The 22,211-nt window shown below is 40.9% G+C and overlaps 1 protein-coding gene across 3 annotated transcripts; it reads right to left on the reverse strand.

The window, feature by feature from the left end:
* Positions 1 to 183: 183 nt before the first annotated feature.
* LOC128659273 (translation initiation factor IF-2-like) lies at positions 184 to 22,026 on the reverse strand. 3 transcript variants are annotated; one of them, XM_053712948.1, is made up of 2 exons: positions 21,961 to 22,026; positions 184 to 1,441 (listed from the first exon to the last, which is right to left on the reverse strand). In XM_053712948.1, exon 2 carries the CDS (start codon positions 1,074 to 1,076, stop codon positions 207 to 209), a length of 870 nt encoding a protein of 289 aa, XP_053568923.1. In that variant the 5' UTR covers positions 1,077 to 1,441; positions 21,961 to 22,026; the 3' UTR covers positions 184 to 206. The 3 variants fall into 3 exon arrangements, with proteins under 3 accessions (XP_053568923.1, XP_053568922.1, XP_053568924.1); XM_053712947.1 differs by lacking the exon at positions 21,961 to 22,026 and adding an exon at positions 12,789 to 12,867; XM_053712949.1 differs by lacking the exon at positions 21,961 to 22,026 and adding an exon at positions 9,497 to 9,515.
* Between the last annotated feature and the right edge of the window lie 185 nt (positions 22,027 to 22,211).

A 22,211-nucleotide genomic window follows, 5' to 3' on the forward strand; every position in this document is an offset into this window, starting at 1 on the left:
CTTCAGAAACAACTATTGTGGATGTGAGTTATAGTACAAGAATATGTCATAAACAGGATAATATTACCTTTTTTGGGCCATTTCCACACAGGCCTTATTATATGTTTTAACAATATTAGTGTACTAAAACACACCTCACATGGATGTGGATGACAATTATATGGTAAATAACAGAGGAAAAGATTTATGGTGAACTATAAGAATATTTATTTCTTTTTAGGCTTTTTGGATGAGGGGGCTGAGGTGACTGTAGTGGATTTCCTTGTTCTCCTGGTTTGAGAAGATTCAGATGTTTCTGCTGGAGTGCTGGCCACAGATGATAGGCTGGAGGCAGTGTGCTGCTGGTGTGTAAAGTGCTCAACCAACACACCCAAGAGTTGATTTTGTTCCCGCCATCTATTGTCCATCTGCATATCAGACAGAATTTGCATCATCTGTGACTGGTTTTGAACAATTCCACTTAATGATGCTGCCATGTCCCTCTGCAGCTCTATGCTATGTTTGTGTAACCTCTCTTGGCTCCTGTGAAACCTCTCTTGGCCTCTTTGTCTGCTCTCACAGCTTGTTATGAGCCTCCTCTGGAGTGCAATGTATTCCTCACCCAGGGGAGAATACAATGCATCCACAGGCTCTTGAGCAGCAGGGCTTCTAGTTGCTTGAGGTGCAGGTTCAGCTGCATCTGCTGTTTCTTGTGGGACATTTTCAGCTGCATCTGCTGGTGCTTGATGTGCAGGTTCAGCTGCATCTGCTGGTGCTTGTGGGACATTTTCAGCTGCATCTGCTGCTGCTTGTGGGACATTTTCAGCTGCATCTGCTGCTGCTTGAGTACTTTCAGCTATATGTTCTTCTGCAGATGGTGGAGCTCTCCCAAGTGAAGAGGATGGTGGAGCTCTCCCAAGTGAAGAGGATGGTGGAGCTCTCCCAAGTGAAGAGGATGGTGGAGCTCTCTCAAGTGAAGAGGATGGTGGAGCTCTCCCAAGTGAAGAGGATGGTGGAGCTCTCAGGGTGGATTGATAGTCCCACTGATGACCAGTGTGGGACCACTCAGCCTGTCCAGTTGGCACTTCTTGTGACATAGCCTGTGTGTAAAAGTCATGACTGCTCTGAGATTGTGTTGGGGAGGGGGGGGGAGTAAATACATGGACCCTTTGTGGCTATCTTGGCTCCCCCTCAAAGCCAAAAGAAGAATATTCCTCTGGCCAGGAATCTTGCCAGGGGTCATATGTCAATGGTGGTGGCATCACTTCCGGGTCCTCAACTGAAGCCATCCAACCCTGCTCATGCCTGGGAGCATAATGTTCATGTGGTTGCCTGAAGACTGGTGGTGGTGGCTGCATGCCTGTGACTGGTGGTGGTGATGGAGGTGGCGGCATGCCTGTGACTGGTGGTGGTGGTGGTGGACGTGGCGGCATGCCTGTTTGCATCCTCGTGACGGGAGGTTCTGTGGAGGAGTCAAATGATGAAAGGGATTAGTACAGTCAGATATATGTCCATGTGGGCATACAATGTACATTGATACATGCTAGGGCCTATACTGATTCTCATGTCAAACTCTATAACATGCATGTGCACATTGTGATTTGTGATATGAGGGATTTTAATATGCGCAGTATACAGGTATGTGTTTCATACAATAGTTATGTGTACATGTCAATGATGGAGAAAATGTATTCTTTAAGTGACACTATGGTCACACAATTTACTTTAGCCTGATGTAGGCACTGAACCTGCTTTCTTGAGCTAAAAGTATTGTGATGGCTATAGTGTCCATTTACTGAAAACTCTACATGTGGCTTGTGGCCTGTGTTACTCTGAGACATGTTAGTATTGCACTATTACACCTCATATCATGAATTGCATTGTGTTAAGTAGCATTAATGTCAAATATAATTGTAGATGTTTTTGTTAGTAGGCCAAATACCATGCTCCTCATTGTGTACATGAATGTGTGACATTAAAGGATGTTATATCTCAAATACATATAATACTGGTGTGTGGGATGTTACTCATCAGCATGATGTGCTGTGGTTGCAGCCCCTGAGTCTCGAGCCCCTGGAAGTCCACGGACTGCTGTGATACTCAGGGACCTGCGTATCATCTCCTGCCAGGTGTTGTATTCTATGTCCAGGGGTGGACCACCGCCTGTTCCCCTCTGGTGCATAGCTTCCTGCCCCATCTTTTCTTTCATCCGCCTCTTGAAGTAATTCCACCGCTTTTTAAGGCCCTCAACAGTCCTCCTCTGCGGGGCCACACTGTTGATGGCATCCTCTACCGCCAACCATGCTGTTTTATGCCTTTTGGCACTACCTTTGCCCTTCTCCTGGCCAAAGAGGGCACTGTGATTGTCCATGATGGCCTGGACTAGGGCAACATTCTCATTGAATGAGAAGTTTGGACATCTCATCCTCTCATCCTCCGTGGACACCTGGCTTGCTCCCTGTGATGTCCCTGGTGTGGGTTCCTCCCTATCCTCTCCCTCCTCCCCCTTCTGTCCCCATGTGCACCCTCTGTCCCTCTTCTAGATGTGCCTGGTCTCTGGGGCTCTCAGGCATCTCCCCTCCCATCATCCCTTCTAGTTCTCCCTCTCCCCACTCCACTTACTCCCTGACAGGGACCCCACTGCTCCTCCTGTCCTCTACAATACTCCTCTCCCTGCCACTCCTCTCCCCTCCTCCCCTCCGCCCTACCTCTCCTTGCCATCCTCACAGTACACACACTCTCACACTCACTCCCAGTTCAATCACACACAATCACAACCAAACACTCAGCCTATCACACTGTAAAATTTAAATAAAATGTGTGAGGTGTTTGAAAAAAAGTGTGGTGTATTTGTATATGTATGTATGCAATATGTATGCAATATGTGTGCAATATGTAAAAAACATAATTTATGCTTACCTGATAAATTCCTTTCTCCTGTAGTGTAGTCAGTCCACGGGTCATCCATTACTTATGGGATATTAACTCCTCCCTAACAGGAAGTGCAAGAGGATCACCCAAGCAGAGCTGCTATATAGCTCCTCCCCTCTACGTCACACCCAGTCATTCGACCGAAAACCAAACGAGAAAGGAGAAACTATAGTGTGCAGTGGTGACTGGAGTATAATTTAAAATTTAGACCTGCCATAAAAAACAGGGCGGGCCGTGGACTGACTACACTACAGGAGAAAGGAATTTATCAGGTAAGCATAAATTATGTTTTCTCCTGTTAAGTGTAGTCAGTCCACGGGTCATCCATTACTTATGGGATACCAATACCAAAGCTAAAGTACACGGATGATGGGAGGGACAGGCAGGATCTTTACACTGAAGGAACCACTGCCTGAAGAACCTTTCTCCCAAAAACAGCCTCAGAAGAAGCAAAAGTGTCAAATTTGTAAAATTTGGAAAAAGTATGAAGAGAAGACCAAGTTGCAGCCTTGCAAATCTGTTCAACAGAGGCCTCATTCTTAAAGGCCCACGTGGAAGCCACAGCTCTCGTAGAATGAGCTGTAATTCTTTCAGGAGGCTGCTGTCCAGCAGTCTCATAGGCTAAACGTATTATGCTACGAAGCCAAAAAGAGAGAGAGGTAGCAGATGCTTTTTGACCTCTCCTCTGTCCAGAATAAACTACAAACAGGGAAGAAGTTTGGCGAAAATCTTTAGTTGCCTGTAAATAAAATTTCAGGGCACGGACTACATCTAGATTGTGCAGAAGTCGTTCCTTCTTTGAAGAAGGGTTAGGGCACAATGATGGAACAACAATCTCTTGATTGATATTCTTGTTAGTGACTACCTTAAGTAAGAACCCAGGTTTAGTACGCAGAACTACCTTGTCTGAATGAAAAATCAGATAAGGAGAATCACAATGTAAGGCCGATAACTCAGAGACTCTACGAGCCGAGGAAATAGCCATTAAAAACAGAACTTTCCAAGATAACAGCTTGATATCAATGGAATGAAGGGGTTCAAACGGAACACCCTGTAAAACGTTAAGAACTAAGTTTAAGCTCCACGGTGGAGCAACAGTCTTAAACACAGGCTTAATCCTGGCCAAAGCCTGACAAAAAGCCTGAACGTCTGGAACTTCTGACAGACGTTTGTGTAAAAGGATGGACAGAGCTGAGATCTGTCCCTTTAAAGAACTTGCAGATAGACCCTTTTCTAGACCTTCTTGTAGAAAAGACAATATCCTAGGAATCCTGACCTTACTCCATGAGTAACTCTTGGATTCGCACCAGTGTAAATATTTACGCCATATCTTATGGTAGATTTTCCTGGTAACAGGTTTCCTAGCCTGTATTAAGGTATCAATTACTGACTCCGAAAATCCACGCTTTGATAAAATCAAGCGTTCAATCTCCATGCAGTCAGCTTCAGAGAAATTAGATTTTGATGTTTGAAAGGACCCTGAATTAGAAGGTCCTGTCTCAGAGGCAGCGACCAAGGTGGACAGGATGACATGTCCACTAGATCTGCATACCAGGTCCTGCGTGGCCACGCAGGCGCTATTAGAATCACCGATGCTTTCTCCTGTTTGATCCTAGCAATCAATCGAGGAAGCATCGGGAAGGGTGGAAACACATAAGCCATCTTGAAGGTCCAAGGTGCTGTCAGAGCATCTATCAGGACCGCTCCCGGGTCCCTGGATCTGGACCCGTAACAATGAAGCTTGGCGTTCTGGCGAGACGCCATGAGATCCATATCTGGTTTGCCCCAACGTCGAAGTATTTGGGCAAAGACCTCCAGATGAAGTTCCCACTCCCCCGGATGAAAAGTCTGGCGACTTAGGAAATCCGCCTCCCAGTTCTCCACGCCTGGGATGTGGATCGCTGACAGGTGGCAAGAGTGAGACTCTGCCCAGCGAATTATCTTTGAAACTTCCATCATCGCTAGGGAACTCCTTGTCCCTCCCTGATGGTTGATGTAAGCCACAGTCGTGATGTTGTCCGACTGAAACCTGATGAACCTCAGAGTTGCTAACTGAGGCCAAGTCAGAAGGGCATTGAGAACTGCTCTCAATTCCAGAATGTTTATTGGAAGGAGACTCTCCTCCTGAGTCCATGATCCCTGAGCCTTCAGGGAATTCCAGACAGCGCCCCAACCTCGTAGGCTGGCGTCTGTTGTTACAATTGTCCAGTCTGGCCTGCTGAAGGGCATTCCCCTGGACAGATGTGGCCGAGAAAGCCACCACAGAAGAGAATCTCTGGTCTCTTGATCCAGATTCAGCATAGGGGACAAATCTGAGTAATCCCCATTCCACTGACTTAGCATGCACAATTGCAGCGGTCTGAGATGCAGGCGTGCAAAAGGTACTATGTCCATTGCCGCTACCATTAAGCCGATTACCTCCATGCATTGAGCCACTGACGGATGTGGAATGGAATGAAGGATCCGGCAAGCATTTAGAAGTTTTGTTAACCTGTCCTCTGTCAGGTAAATCTTCATTTCTACAGAATCTATGAGAGTCCCTAAGAAGGGAACTCTTGTGAGTGGCAATAGAGAACTCTTTTCTTTGTTCACTTTCCACCCATGTGACCTTAGAAACGCCAGTACTAACTCTGTATGAGACTTGGCAGTTTGGAAACTTGATGCTTGTATCAGAATGTCGTCTAGGTACGGAGCTACCGATATTCCTCGCGGTCTTAGTACCGCCAGAAGAGAACCCAGAACCTTTGTAAAGATTCTTGGAGCCGTAGCTAACCCGAAGGGAAGAGCTACAAACTGGTAATGCCTGTCTAGGAAGGCAAACTTTAGATACCGGTAATGATCCTTGTGAATCGGTATGTGAAGGTAGGCATCCTTTAAATCCACTGTGGTCATGTACTGACCCATTTGGATCATGGGTAAGATTGTCTGAATAGTTTCCATTTTGAATGATGGAACTCTTAGGAATTTGTTTAGGATCTTTAAATCCAATATTGGTCTGAAGGTTCCTTCTTTCTTGGGAACCACAAACAGATTTGAGTAAAACCCTTGTCCGTGTTCCGACCGCGGAACCGGATGGATCACTCCCATTAGTAAAAGATCTTGTACACAGCGTAGAAACGCCTCTTTCTTTATCTGGTTTGTTGACAACCTTGAAAGATGAAATCTCCCTTGTGGAGGAGAAGCTTTGAAGTCCAGAAGATATCCCTGAGATATGATCTCCAATGCCCAGGGATCCTGGACATCTCTTGCCCAAGCCTGGGTGAAGAGAGAAAGTCTGCCCCCCACTAGATCCGTTTCCGGATCGGGGGCCCTCACTTCATGCTGTCTTAGGGGCAGCAGCAGGTTTTCTGGCCTGCTTGCCCTTGTTCCAGGTCTGGTTAGGTTTCCAGCCTTGTCTGTAGCGAGCAACAGTTCCTTCCTGTTTTGGAGCAGAGGAAGTTGATGCTGCTCCTGCCTTGAAGTTACGAAAGGCACGAAAATTAGACTGTCTAGCCCTTGGTTTGGCTCTGTCTTGAGGCAGGGCATGGCCCTTACTTCCCGTAATGTCAGCGATAATTTCTTTCAAACCGGGCCCGAATAATGACTGCCCCTTGAAAGGTATGTTAAGCAATTTAGATTTAGAAGTCACATCAGCTGACCAGGATTTTAGCCACAGCGCTCTGCGCGCCTGAATGGCGAATCGGGAATTCTTAGCCGTAAGTTTAGTTAAGTGTACTACGGCATCAGAAATAAATTAATTAGCTAGCTTAAGGGCTTTAAGCTTGTGTGTAATCTCATCCAATGGAGCTGTGTCAAGGGTCTCTTCCAGAGACTCAAACCAAAATGCCGCCGAAGCCGTGACAGGCGCAATGCATGCAAGAGGTTGCAATATAAAACCTTGTTGAACAAACATTTTCTTAAGGTAACCCTCTAACATTTTATCCATTGGATCTGAAAAGGCACAGCTATCCTCCACCGGGATAGTGGTACGCTTAGCTAAAGTAGAAACTGCTCCCTCCACCTTAGGGACCGTTTGCCATAAGTCCCGTGTGGTGGCGTCTATTGGAAACATTTTTCTGAATATAGGAGGGGGTGAGAAAGGCACACCGGGTCTATTCCACTCCTTAGTAACAATTTCAGTAAGTCTCTTAGGCATAGGAAAAACGTCAGTACACGTTGGTACCGCAAAATATTTATCCAACCTACATATTTTCTCTGGGATTGCAACCGTGTTACAATCATTCAGAGCCGCTAACACCTCCCCTAGTAATACACGGAGGTTTTCCAGCTTAAATTTAAAATTTGAAATGTCTGAATCCAGTTTATTTGGATCAGATCCGTCACCCACAGAATGAAGCTCTCCGTCTTCATGTTCTGCAATTTGTGACGCAGTATCAGACATGGCCCTAGTATTATCAGCGCACTCTGTTCTCACCCCAGAGTGGTCTCGTTTACCCCTAAGTTCTGGCAATTTAGATAAAACTTCAGTCATAACATTAGCCATGTCTTGTAAAGTGATTTGTAATGGCCGCCCTGATGTACTTGGCGTTACAATATCACGCACCTCCTGAGCGGGAGATGCAGGTACTGACACGTGAGGCAAGTTAGTCGGCATAACTTCCCCTCGTTCTCTGGTGAATTTTGCTTAACTTGTACAGATTGGCTTTTATTTAAAGTAGCATCAATGCAATTAGTACATAAATTTCTATTGGGCTCCACCTTGGCCTTTGAACATATTGCACAAAGAGATTCCTCTGTGTCAGACATGTTTAAACAAACTAGCAATTAGACTAGCAAGCTTGGAAAATACTTTTCAAATGAATTTACAAGCAATAGAAAAAAACGTTACTGTGCCTTTAAGAAGCACACAAAAAAACTGTCACTTTGATATAACAATGAACCGGTTTAGTTATAGCAATCAATTTTTCATATGAAATGCATTAATTTAGCAAAGGATAGCACCCATCAGCAAATGGATTATTAACCCCTTAATACCAAAAAACGATTGACAAATCAAATAAAAACGTTTTTATCACAGTCAAAGCACAGTCTCACAGGTCTGCTGTGAGTGATTACCTCCCTCAAACTAGTTTTGGAGACCCCTGAGCTCTGTAGAGACGTCCTGGATCATGCAGGGAGAATAAGGAAGACTGTGACTGAATTTTTAATGCGTAGTAAAAGCGCCAAAATAGGCCCCTCCCACTCATAATACAGCAGTGGGGAAGCTCAGTAAACTGATTTTATTCAAAATAAACGACAGCCAAGTGGAAAAAAATGCCCATAAATTTTCACCAAGTACCTCAGAGAGAAAAAAGATTAACCTGCCAGTAAACGTTTTAAATATATGAAATAATAATAAAAGCCTGTTGCTAGTCGCTATCACTGCAGAAAGGCTATAAGTTATATGTATACCGTATTTTCTTAGTGAAGTGCCATTCCCCAGAAATACTTTAGTGCCAACATACATACATAACAGCCTGATACCAGTTGCTACTACTGCATTTAAGGCTGTACTTACATTATATTGGTATTAGCAGTATTTTCTCAGTCAATTCCATTCCTTAGAAAATAATATACTGCAACATACCTCTTTGCAGGTGAACCCTGCCCGCTGTCCCCTGTTCTGAAGTTACCTCGCTCCTCAGAATGGCCGAGAACAGCAAATGGATCTTAGTTACGTCCGCTAAGATCATACACAAACTCAGGTAGATTCTTCTTCTAATACTGCCTGAGAAGAAACAACACACTCCGGTGCTGTTTAAAACAACAAACTTTTGATTGAAGTAATAAAAAACTAAATTTAATAACCACACTCCTCTCACACATCCTATCTATTAGTTAGGTGCAAGAGAATGACTGGGTGTGACGTAGAGGGGAGGAGCTATATAGCAGCTCTGCTTGGGTGATCCTCTTGCACTTCCTGTTAGGGAGGAGTTAATATCCCATAAGTAATGGATGACCCGTGGACTGACTACACTTAACAGGAGAAATATGTGTAAGTGTACAAGCTTAATCAACCAACAATGCGACCTAACTAACTCCTCTGTTTGCGCCTCTCTCTCTACTCTGACTAATCCTCCACTCCACTGTAGTGTGCTGTAGCTCAACGAACCATCCAAACACACTGAAGAAAATGACTTTTGAATAGCCTAATTACGTGTCGCATTTTTAGATAGAGTCGTGGTTCATTTTTACGAGTGTTAGCCTAATTTGCATAAAACTACTCTTTATTGAGACTTTACGTGGACAAAATACAGGCGTAAATTACTTGCGACGACTAAAATGTGTATTTGCGCACTTTTCAGAAGTTCGCCAGTTTGTCCTAATTATGTTAGTTTGGCATCTAACGGCGCAGTATATGTAATACACCGATGTGCGAGGTGAAATTACAGGCGGCGCGGGTACCCATGCTTGCGCCGAAAACTACGCCGTATATCGGATCGCGCCCGTTTGCTAAGAAGCAAATACATCTAACTAAGCAAATTAAACAAGCAAATAATGTCAATAACAATTACATACACTGATGATCTGTAAAATATCTATACTCTATTAATGTATATTGTTATTAAAATACACACAAGCACACCCATAGAACAGGAGCGCCTACATTTTTTCAGACTGTGCCGAAGTTCTTGAGTTCTCTTAGTAATTCTGAAAAACACATTTTTATTCACTTTTTTACTATATTTGTATTTTATAAGTCAAGTAAAAGTAACTTTAAAAATAGTAATAATGAACAACAGTTTAATTGATGTAAGTTAATATTTTTAACAAAAGCCCCATTCATACTGGCGGCCTCAGTGGATATTGTTTTCCTTAATGGGAAATTAAACACCTCAAGTGACCAGATTTTTAAAATGAAATCCGGGGACATTTTATTTTTTTTATTATTGGCAAATGGTAAAAAAATATTTTATTAGCATATTTTTCTCAAATTATATATGCAGTGTATTTGGTATGTGTTTATGCAGTGACTGTATGATATATATGTTATTTCTCACATTTTGTCCATGAGATTTTAAAAAAAAAATGCTTCTTAGAATTTTTGGGGATATGACTACCAAATGTTAATAAGATAAGATAGAGAAAAAACGTTTCAATGCATATTTTGTATTTTATTCTTACCACAGAACACACACAAAATTATGCGCACATACACAGTCAATCACACACACACACCCACACACAGACATGCATACACAGTCAATAACACACACACTAACCCAGACATGCATACACAGTCAATCACAGACACACATACCCAGACATGCATACACAGTCAATCACAGACACACACATATCCAGACATGCATACACAGTCAATCACAGACACACACATACCCAGACATGCATACCCAGTCAATCACGTCACACACATACCCAGACATGCATACATAGTCAATCACACATACACACATACCCAGACATGCATACACAGTCAATCACACACATACACACATACCCAGACATGTATACACAGTCAATCACACACACATACCCAGACTTGCATACACAGTCAATCACGTCACACACATACCCAAACATGCATACATAGTCAATCACACATACACACACATACACACACATGCATACACAGTTATTCACACACACACACAGACAGACATGCATACACAGTCAATCACACACATACCCAGACATGCATACACAGTCAATCACGTCACGCACACACACACATACCCAGACATGCATACACAGTCAATCACACACACACATACCAAGACATGCATACACAGTCACACACACACAGCCAGACATGCATATACAGTCAATCACATCACACACATACCCAGACATGCATACACAGTCAATCACACACACAGCCAGACATGCATATACAGTCAATCACATCACACACATACCCAGACATGCATACACAGTCAATCACACACACACACATACATAGCCAGACATGCATACACAGTCAGTCACACACACACACAGCCAGACATGCATACATTGTCAATCACGTCACACACATACCCAGACATGCATACACAGTCAATCACACACATGCATACACAGTCAATCACACACACAGCCAGACATGCATACGCAGTCAATCACACACACATAGCCAGACATGCATACACAGTCAATGACACACACACATAGCCAGACATGCATACACAGTCAAACACACACACACACAGACATGCATACACAGTCAATCACACACATAGCTAGACATGCATACACATTCAATCACACACACAGACACATACCCAGACATGCATACACAATCATTCCACACAGACACATAGCCAGACATGCATACACAGTCAATCACACACACACAGCCAGACATGCATACACAGTTATTCACACACGCACACAGCCAGACATGCATACACAGTCAATCACACACACACACCCAGACATGCATACACAGTTAATCACGTCACACTCATACTCAGACATGCATACACAGTCAATCACACACACACACATAGCCAGACATGCATACACAGTCAATCACACACATACCCAGATATGCATACATTGTCAATCACGTCACACACATACCCAGACATGCTTACACAGTCAATCACTCACACACACACACACACATACCAAGACATGCATACACATTCAATCACACACACAGAGATACATACTCAGACATGCATACACAGTCATTCCACACAGACACATAGCCAGACATGCATACAGTCAATCACACACACACAGCCAGACATGCATACACAGTTATTCATACACGCACACAGCCAGACATGCATACACAGTCAATCACACACACACATACTCAGACATGCATACACAGTTAATCACGTCACACACATACCCAGACATGCATACACCGTCAATCACACACATGTATACACAGTCAATCACACACACACATAGCCAGACATGCATACACAGTCAATCACACACACACATAGCCAGACATGCATACACTGTCAATCACACACACATAGCCAGTCACACACACATTTTTGTTCTGCTTGAGTGTATATAATCCCAAGTTTTGGCTATAATAAACCACACATGGAAACTTCAGTTTTCTCAGGAGCAGCATTGTGCATTTATTAGCAGTATTGAAAGCTTCAAAATCAGTAATTGTATCCACTCAAGCAGAACAAAAATGACATACTCCTCTAAGGGGTCTATTTATGTAGGTGCGGACAGACATGATACGCTATAACGGATCACGTGCGCTTGCACATCGATAAATTTTATCACTGCACCAGCAGTTCTGGTGAACTGCTGGTGCAATATTGTCCCCTGCAGATTCACAACCAATTGGCCGCTAGCAGGGGGTATCAATCAACCCGATCGTATTGATCAGGCTGATTTCTGTCCGCCACCTCAGAGGTGGCGGACGAGTTAAGGAGAAGCGTTCTTAGGACCGCTGCTTCTTAACTTCCGCTTCAGTCGGAACTGAAGCGGAGAGGGTCGGAAGCAGCATTTGCTGCTTCATAAATAGACCCCACAGCCTCAACACCCACTTTGACAAGTCAATAAAGACACTGGGATGGACAATACTAGTGAGCTGTGTGAGACCTCTGTCTGCTCAGGAGGGGATTAATAAAGGAAAGAGAGGGTCAGATTGTTTATTTAACAGGTGGACTGCATGGCATTACCTGTAAGAGCCCAGCACCATCATAAAGATTAATTACAGCTGTGGTTTATCAAGCAGATGAGACAAAACACAACTATGTAACTTAGCTGACAGCAAACTGAATTCATGCTCAGTGTGAACAATCAGTGCCTCACAGTGTTGTCCCCATGCAAAGATCTGAGCCCTTACTGCTCTCACCATCCTTCCAATGTGATTCTCTGACTGGCACAATATGTACACACAGGTCTCCTAAATGCAGGCACTAAATACACTGTACTGTACTGCCAGTGCCTACCTCTCTCATAGCCAGCTCTGTTAGTCCTTTCCTCCCCAGCACTGAAAGACTGGAAGCTGCTCTGCACTGAACCCTCCCCCTCCACTCGGGCGGGAGCCACTCCCTCACACTCCGATTTGCTGGCCCTTGCTCCAAGGCATTCTGGAACATGTAGTTCCAGCCCTTCAGTTCCGAGACTAGGCCCAGAAGCACCGGACTAAATTTCTGAAGCGGCGGTCAGACGGAGGGCCCTGTAGAGGTCCCAAACTAGTTGCCAACACCCAGTCTGACTGGAATCACCCATTTCACCCCCTGATGGTGTCCCTTCCTATCGGGGACATACTTTGTCCGGGGACTCTCCCCGAAAATCGGGGACGTCTGGTCACCCTACGATAAGGGGTTTATCACGGCTGTTTGTGCAAATCAGGTTTTCCGCTCATATTACAAGCTGTAAAGTAAATGTGGTCACTTGAGCGCAATCACGATTTACACTAGAAAGATTACTGTGTCCTCAGAGCTCTGGTTAACTGTTTCATGAAACAAAAAATTGTCACAAAACACATCAAAAATACATTACAAATTACACTTACACTCATAATAACACCATCTAATAAAGATTGTTCTAAACAAAATTTCACACAAAAGTTATAAAGGCTCAAAGATATGAGGTCTCAGATGTTAAAAAAAAAAGGCAAAGGACTTTAACATTGAAATACATACATATACATGTCTAAAGATGTGTGTGTGTATATATATATATATATATATATATATATACAGTATATATATATATATATATATATATATATATATATATATATATATATATATATTTATATGTGTGTGTGTGTGTACATATGTATTTATATGTGTATATGTATCGCTCACGATATCATGTTTGGCTTTTTAGGCATGTCAGGGTTAGCGCACAATCGAAAACAGTTTACTTTCAACTCATAATACGAGCGTAATCCGATGCACGCAAAAAGCTTACTTCTAGCATAGATAACTATTGAGTGGAAGCGTTAAATAGTGCACCACTTGTAATCTAGCCCTTAGGGACCAATTTACTTTGAAGCGCGCTGACTTTATGCGCTGTAGCGGATCATGTCTGCCCGACATCGCTAAATGCCAAAAGCATACACTGTTGGCATTTAACATAGCACAGGCATTTCTAGTGAATTGCTTGTGCAATGCCTTATGCTGTCGGCATTTAGCGATATCGGGCGGACATGATACGCTACAGCGGATCATGTCCGTCCGACATTTAATAAATCGGTCCCTTAGTGTTAAATCATTGTCTTTTTTATTATGTGCTTGTTAATTATGTAATTCTACTGCATTGAGAGGTCCTTTAAGTGCAATGGGGGGGCACTGTTTGGGGTTAGGTAAGGTTTGAGCAGTTACAGGGTTAAATCGGTGGGGAGGATTCCTGGTTAGGCTGGACAGTGGCTTCTAATGAAAGTTATTACTGTGCATACTTACATATCCCGTGAGGGCCTGTGCACCATTATTCAAACCCCATGCCTGATCAGAGGGTCAGAGGTAGCTTGTATTACACAAATTAGGTATAATATACACTACCAGTAGCTCTCTCAGCAGGATATGTGCCAATTCCGCTAAAAAAACAGTAATAACTTTTACTAGAAGCCTTTTGATAATGGAAGCTAGCTGTTTATTGGTTGCTTCACAAAAAATGCCTCTTGTCATTGGCTTGTCATTTAACAAAGGATACCAAGATAATTAATTACATATGATAATGGAAATAAATTGTTTAAAATGATATGCTGTTTCTGAATCATGAAATATAAAAAAATAAAAAATTTTGCCAAGAAAATACTGAGCACTGATCTACATTATTAATATGCCTTGGTATGATTAATAGGTTTATAAATAAGCTAATCACAATGTTGTGCAGTTCACCTCACAGAGATGCCTGGAATCACTGAATATAAAATGCATTAAAACTAAAAAGTATAATAAGAAAAATAATTACATGTGCAGAGATCAAACCTAATGCTAATCAGTGAGCGATGAGTAATGTCCAAATGAGGTTTGGATTTGAGCCCATTTGCAATACTGTGAATGCGTCTTTAGCATTTACAAGTCCCTCAGACACCTATCACTGCACAGTTATTTACCATCCGAACACTGCACAGTTATTTACCATCTGAACACTGCACAGTTATTTACCGTCCTGTCACTACACAGTTATTTACCGTCCTATCACTGCACAGTTATTTACCATCCGAACACTGCACAGTTATTTACCATCCGAACACTGCACAGTTATTTACCGTCCTATCACTGCACAGTTATTTACCATCCTGTCACTGCACAGTTATTTACCATCTGAACACTGCACAGTTATTTACCATCCGAACACTGCACAGTTATTTACCGTCCTATCACTGCACAGTTATTTACCATCCTGTCACTGCACAGTTATTTACCATCTGAACACTGCACAGTTATTTACCATCCGAACACTGCACAGTTATTTACCGTCCTGTCACTACACAGTTATTTACCGTCCTATCACTGCACAGTTATTTACCATCCGAACACTGCACAGTTATTTACCATCCGAACACTGCACAGTTATTTACCGTCCTATCACTGCACAGTTATTTACCATCCTGTCACTGCACAGTTATTTACCACCTGAACACTGCACAGTTATTTACCATCCGAACACTGCACAGTTATTTACTGTCCTGTCACTGCACAGTTATTTACCGTCCTATCACTGCACAGTTATTTACCGTCCTATCACTGCACAGTTATTTACCATCTTATCACTGTACAGTTATTTACCATCTTATTACTGCACAGTTATTTACCGTCCATTGAATAAACACAACCGGTTTATGATGTAGTTTGATCTGTTGGAGCCTTTAAAAAACCCATTTAATCAGGCCAAATGTGATTGATCAAAATGTTTAAAGGGACATAAAACCCCAATTTCTTCTTTCATGCTTCAGCTGCAGTATACAGAATACAATTTTAAATATGTCTTTATATGTGTACATATGTCATTATGTGTTTATATGTGTATATATGGCTGTAAATACAGATATACACATAAATACATATCTATAGACATATATACACACATATATATATTCATATTTAGACATGTATATGTATGTATCTCTATGTTAAAGTACTTTGCAGCTTTTTTTTCTATACCTGAGACCTCATATCTTTGAGCCTTTATAACTTTTTATTCCAATTTGTTTTAAATAATTTGTATTGGATAGTGCTATTATGAGTGTAAATGAACTTTTAAATGTATTTTTGATGTTTTTTGTTTTGCAAAACATTTAATCAGAGCTCTGAAGTCACCGTTATGATTCTAAGGTAAATCGCGATTGCTCTAACGGGTTCACATTTACTTTCAACGTGGGTGGAATTTAATGTGCTCGCAAATGGGCTGGAAAAACACTCAAATTCTAGCTCATAGTAGGTTGTTCAAGCTGAAATCACATCCGCCAATCCTGATGCGCGAGTACCGCATATTAGTTATACTTGTGCGCACTACCTTCCGCATGCACATTAGGGGAAAGACGTAATCTCATGCGCACCACACACCTTAAAGGTAGACAAGTCCAGAAACTAGTTCTGCATGAGCGCAGGTGCAGAGTGTAATTTTGTGCAGCGATGCCCCATTTCTGACGACTGTGGCTGGCTATCAATTATATTATACATATATGTTCTCCACAGGAAAATCATATGTGCAAAACAAACAGATCTTCCAAGAAAACACCCTGCTTTTTGCTTATTATTAGTATCAGTCTTCTTAAAGTACTATCTATCTCACTTGTGATCCTTATTGACCAGACTTGAATTGAATTAAGGTATTTTGTATTTTTTAAGCTTTCAAACACCATCTATATAATTTTCAAATATTTGTTACAGTCTTAGGAAAATTCCACAGGTACTACTCATAGTCTAAATCTGGTGTTACAGATTGTTATCATAGGGGAGACAGAACTCGTAAATAATGAATTATGTTTATTTTAAGAAAAGTAGACATAAAACATTTGCATTTAGTATTTGATTGCTCGTTACTCCATGGACCAACGTCGTTATGTGTGCGAGATACTTACCTACGGTACTGCAGCTCTGCTTGCACTGATAACACTGTTTTATTCCTCTGCAGCTGCCGTGGGTCTGTGTGTGATGTTGCCTACTGCACTATTGGGTACAATTGTGCATGCCAGTCCCTACCTAGGTAGACCACAATGAGCCCCACCGTGGGTTTGGAAAATAATCGGTTTTACAATGAAATTTGTACCAAAGTCATGCAGAGATGCTAATTGTAGGTATTTATTGATTTGTATGAAATGCATCAATCTTTTAAATTCAATATAAAAAATGTTGAGTTTTATATCCTTTATGTTTAATGATAAGCGTAACTAGCTCCTTATATTCACAAGACACATTTTAGGATATCAGTGTGATTTGCAAATAAACCTCAGTATACATACACAACCCATGGATCTGCTGCAACAGTAAATGCTACACTCACATTTATACTGCAAGTTCCCTGCACAAATCATTAATATTTAGCTTAGCCAATGAACCTTGGCTTACACAATACACAACTGCTTTCCTTGCATAAAATTTGGGAAGTTGCATCTTGAAACTGTTCCTTTAGCATAACAATACAACAGCAGTATGTATTAGTCATACAACAAATCAAAATGTGTTCTGTGACCCTCAGCAAATTCCAAATCCTGACCTTGTAACCTAAGAGTTCTCCCTACTCCTTTGTGATTTAAATCTCAATATAAAAGTACATTATGCAGGTAGTCTAATTATAGAGCCTTTTCAACACAGAGCATATTAAAGAATAACACAATAAATATATATTGGTTAATTTTTCTTCCATATAAAGGTAATACCTTGCTTTACAGCTCTTCACTAATACAGCGCTAATATGGGGCTGAAGTTCAACCTCCAAGGATTTTGCAACAATATTGTATTCATAGTGAGATTGCAAGAAAGGAGACTGGCAACATTTTGTTATGCTCAGTTCGGTCTGTTTACAGCGTTGCAGTGCACTCTGTGGGGTAAATTTAAAAAGCCACTTCAAAAGATCACAGTCCTTTGGCAAACAATCAAGCGTTTCAAACAATACCCCCCACACCAACGACTTACTCTGAGTCCCAGATGTTGCGGCTAGTGTGAGGACGTTTGTAAAATATCATAGATCCCAAACAATCAATATCGGCAGAAATGAGGCTTACCCGTGTGGTTTTGAAAACTGGAGTTCAGAAAAAGTTGTGTTCTGAAATTACTCACTGCTATTCTAAATGCGGTAGTATGTTCCCAGCTGCTGTGCAGCAATTACACCCACGGCACATAGCCTCACTCTCGTACCGATTCCAGTGATGTCTGCAGAGACCCTGATGCTGGAGCGGCTGGGGCTCTCCACACTGCCCCCGATAGAGCAAATAATCCAAAAGATAACAACAATGTTGCCACTCCAGAGTCAAATGAATCAGGAGAGAAAATTGTGTTTAAAACATACACTTTATTGCGATATTTTTACAGGGCACAGCAAGTAGACAAACAGCTGACACATGTACTGCCTCAAGGGCGCTTCATCAGAGCTAAAAATCAGGTGTATCAGCAGGTAATAAATTAGTTTACAAGAGGAGTTGTCTATTTGGACCAATCAAAATACTAGTTGTCCGGTGATACATATATAACCTTAAAGGAGAAATTCCAACTTGCAATTTATCTTATAGTCATAAAATAAAACTTATTTTATAACCATATATGTCAATCCTAGCGTAGGATTGACTATTGAAACAAATAAAGCGCACTTTCATTGATGAAGTATAAGATACTTCATGAAGAAAGTTCCTTTATTTGTTTCAACCGATCAGCATTCTTAGCTGCTACAGCAGCCCACGGCTAAAAAAAATTTTTGCTAAGAGGTGACGTTTTCACCTCTTAGCCAATAGCCGTGCGGTAAATCCAGCTCCCATGGATTTACCACACGGCTATTGGCTAAGAGGTGAAAACGTCACCTCTTAGCAAAAAAATTTTTAGCCGTGGCCCGACGGCGATCAATTGAAACAAATAAAGAAGCTTTCTACATGAAGTATCTTATACTTCATGAATGAAAGTCCCCTTTATTTGTTTCAATAGTCAATCCTAGCGTTTGTACAACGCTAGAATTGACTTTTACTTTAACAAGAGCTTTAGTGACAGCACTATTTCCTGTCATGTAGTGTCCCAGTTATGTGCACTCTACCTATCTAGATAGCTCTTCAACAAAGAATAACATGAGAATTAAACAAATTTGATAATAGAAGTAAATTGGAAACTTTTTAAAATTGTATTCTCTATCTAAATCGTGAAATAGAAAATTTGGGTTTCATGTCCATATAAACACATAATTACATGGAAGCAATATTACAATAAGATACTGTATTTTCTGTTTTTCCTTTTATGTCCCTATGAAAGTTCAGGGTCAGGGATCATTCATTAGCTTTAGAAGACCATAGCGTAATCAATAGACAGATAATGTTTACATATATATATTCCTAGGTGTTGACACAGTAGTTTTCAGATGAATGCTGTACCAGTTGTTTTTTTTTTTTGCAGTTTGTTAAATATTTTCCCAAGTCAGAACTAATTTTGGGTGTGTTTTTCAGATTAAAGTGTGCGAAACAGACACTGTTAAATAAACCAAAACATAATCCAGTAAATTTGTAACAAATTAGCCAAATAAACTGGTTGAAAACTGAAAATCATTCATTACATTGTTAAATAAATAACTCAAGCAGCTAAACAATATCATTTTGCAAGACAAAGTATCTGAGAAGATAAAAGGTGACTCTATGATTCGGATAGAACTCGCAATTGTAAACAACGTTCTCTTACTGCTATTATCTAGTTTGCTTTACTCTCTTAGTATAACAATGTAGACTCAGGAGCAACAATGCACTACTGGGAGCTAGCTGCTGATTGGTGACTGCACTTATATGCCTCTTATTATTGGCTCACCCGATGTGTCCAGCTAGCTACCAGTAGTGTATTGTTTCTCCTTCAACAAAGTATACTAAGAGAATGAAGCATATTTTAAAATAGAAGTAAACTGGAATATTGTTTAAAATTGTATGCTCTGTCTGGCACATGAAAGATGAATGTTGGGGTTTATATCCATTTAAAGGGACATGATACCTAAATAGTTGAAGCACTTGAAATTGATGCAGAATAGCTGTGAAAAGCTGATTAGAAAATATCACCTGAACATCTCTATGTAAAAAAGGAAGATATTTTACCTCATAATTTCCTCAGAAGCCATATCCCATTGTAAAGGGACTTTAAACAGCCAACCAGTATGCTAGTCCTGGGACTTGCAAGGGAGCGTGTATCTGGCATGTGCAGGCACAGTCATGTTATTTCCTTCCTTGATTTAAGAAAGTTTACTATAAAATCTCATGAGATCACAGTAATGCAAAGTGTCATATGAAGCTGATTAGCTGTTGCTTTTTTAATTCTTTTTCAACATGCAGCTGACAGTAGCTTAAAGATAACTGCTTATGGAGCACTTATTTTTGTGAGCTGAATCCATTTTGAGGCAAAATATCTTCCTTTTTACATAGGGATGTTCAGGTGATAATTTCTAGACAGCTTTTTACAGTTATGCTGCATCACTTTCGAGTGATTTAGATTATGGTTATTATGTCCCTTTAATTATCTGAGAAATTCATATACTTGCATTGTTTACATAAATTAATGGTTTAAAGGATGAAGCAAAGTGTTTTAATTCACCCAGTTGGGTATAAGTTTAGACTTTCCTCTGCAGCTTGAGATTATGGGGTACATTTATCAAGCTCCAAACAGAGCTTGTGGGCCGTGTCAGCAGTTATGAAGCAGCGGTCTAAAGACTGCTGCTCCATAACCCTGTCCGTCTTCTCTGAGCAGGCGGACAGACATCGCCAGAATTCAACCCGATCGAGTACGATCGGGTTGATTGACACCCCCTGCTGGTGGCCGATTGGCCGCGAGTCTGCAGGGGGCGGTGTTGCACCAGCAGCTCTTGTGAGCTGCTGGTGCAATGCTGAATACGGAGAGCGTATTGCTCTCTGCATTCAGCGAGGTCTTGCGGATCTGATCCACACTCTCGGATCAGGTCCGCAAGACCTTTGATAAATATGCCCCTCAGTGTTTATAAGGGTGTCACTAGAAAATATACTTATAGAGCCTTTTTATTAAAGACGTTGCACCATATAAGCTTCTGCTTTTTTTTCAAACAGATTTCCTATGTATTTTTGTATTTTTTGACCTCTTAAAAAGCCACTTAGGCTAATTTGCATGACATATGATGGATTTTTGTGTATTTTTTCCCCATAGTTAAAGGGATATGGAACTCAAAATTAAACTTTCATGGTTTATATAGAGCATGCAATTTTAAGAGACATTTTAATTTACTTCTATTATTTTATTTACTATCCTTCACGGAAACACACCTAGGTAGGCTCAGGAGCTACATATATATGTTCCTTGTCATTGGCTCCGAAGATGTGTTCAGCTAGCTGGCAGTAGTGCATTTCTACTCTGTAGCTGATTTTAACTATATTTTAACCCATTTGCAAGGGTTGAACACATAGTTATATGCAAACAATTGTTCAGATATGAAACTCAAATTTTTTCTTTCGTGATTTGAATAGAGGATGCCATTTTAAGCATTTTTCTAATTTACTCCAATTATCAATTTTTCTTTGTTCTCTTGCTATCTTTATTTGAAAAGCAGGAGTAAATTAGAACGTTTCTTAAAATGGCATGCTCTATCCAAATCATGAAAGAAAAAAATGTGAGTTTCATATCCCTTTAATCAAGCTATGGTTCCAGTAAAAGTTGTGGTTTTTACTTCCACTAGCTCCCTGATTTAAACATTTTTCTATTGAACACACAAAGCTACAGCTATTTTTGTTAATATTTATTCATATGATACTTTCCTTTCAGATACAATTAAAAGCAACACATTTATCATGTATTTTCACTTAAAATCAATTAATATTTAAACACAAATACTTTCTACTGATCAAATAAAAGGGGAAATAATATAAAAGTTAGATCTAATTATACAGACAACAAAAATATATATTAATTTAATAATTTCATCAACCAAAAATGACATACAATAACAAAACAAACAGTCATTTACCAAATAGTGTTGTGCAGCCAACAGGGGTAAAGATAGGGGCTGGGCCAGTGTGTGATCATGACAGAGATGCTAGCGAGTCTGTAATTTATCCTTGGTTACAGACAGGCAGGTGACTATGTCTTGCTATTTCTGGGACTATAATATTATTGACAATGTCATTCAATAGGTGAAACAGATGATGCGCGTAATGACAACTATAATTAGACTACATCTGCTTCTCCAATATTTCTTCAGCTAAGTTCTTGGTTCAA

The sequence above is a fragment of the Bombina bombina genome, chromosome 5 (genome assembly GCF_027579735.1).
Source record: "Bombina bombina isolate aBomBom1 chromosome 5, aBomBom1.pri, whole genome shotgun sequence".
Classification (NCBI taxonomy): Eukaryota; Metazoa; Chordata; class Amphibia; order Anura; family Bombinatoridae; genus Bombina; species Bombina bombina.

What these genes read in the sequence shown, in the direction of transcription:
- LOC128659273 (XM_053712948.1), bottom strand. Translation starts at nt 1,076, where the DNA reads ATGTCACAAGAAGTGCCAACTGGACAGGCTGAGTGGTCCCACACTGGT.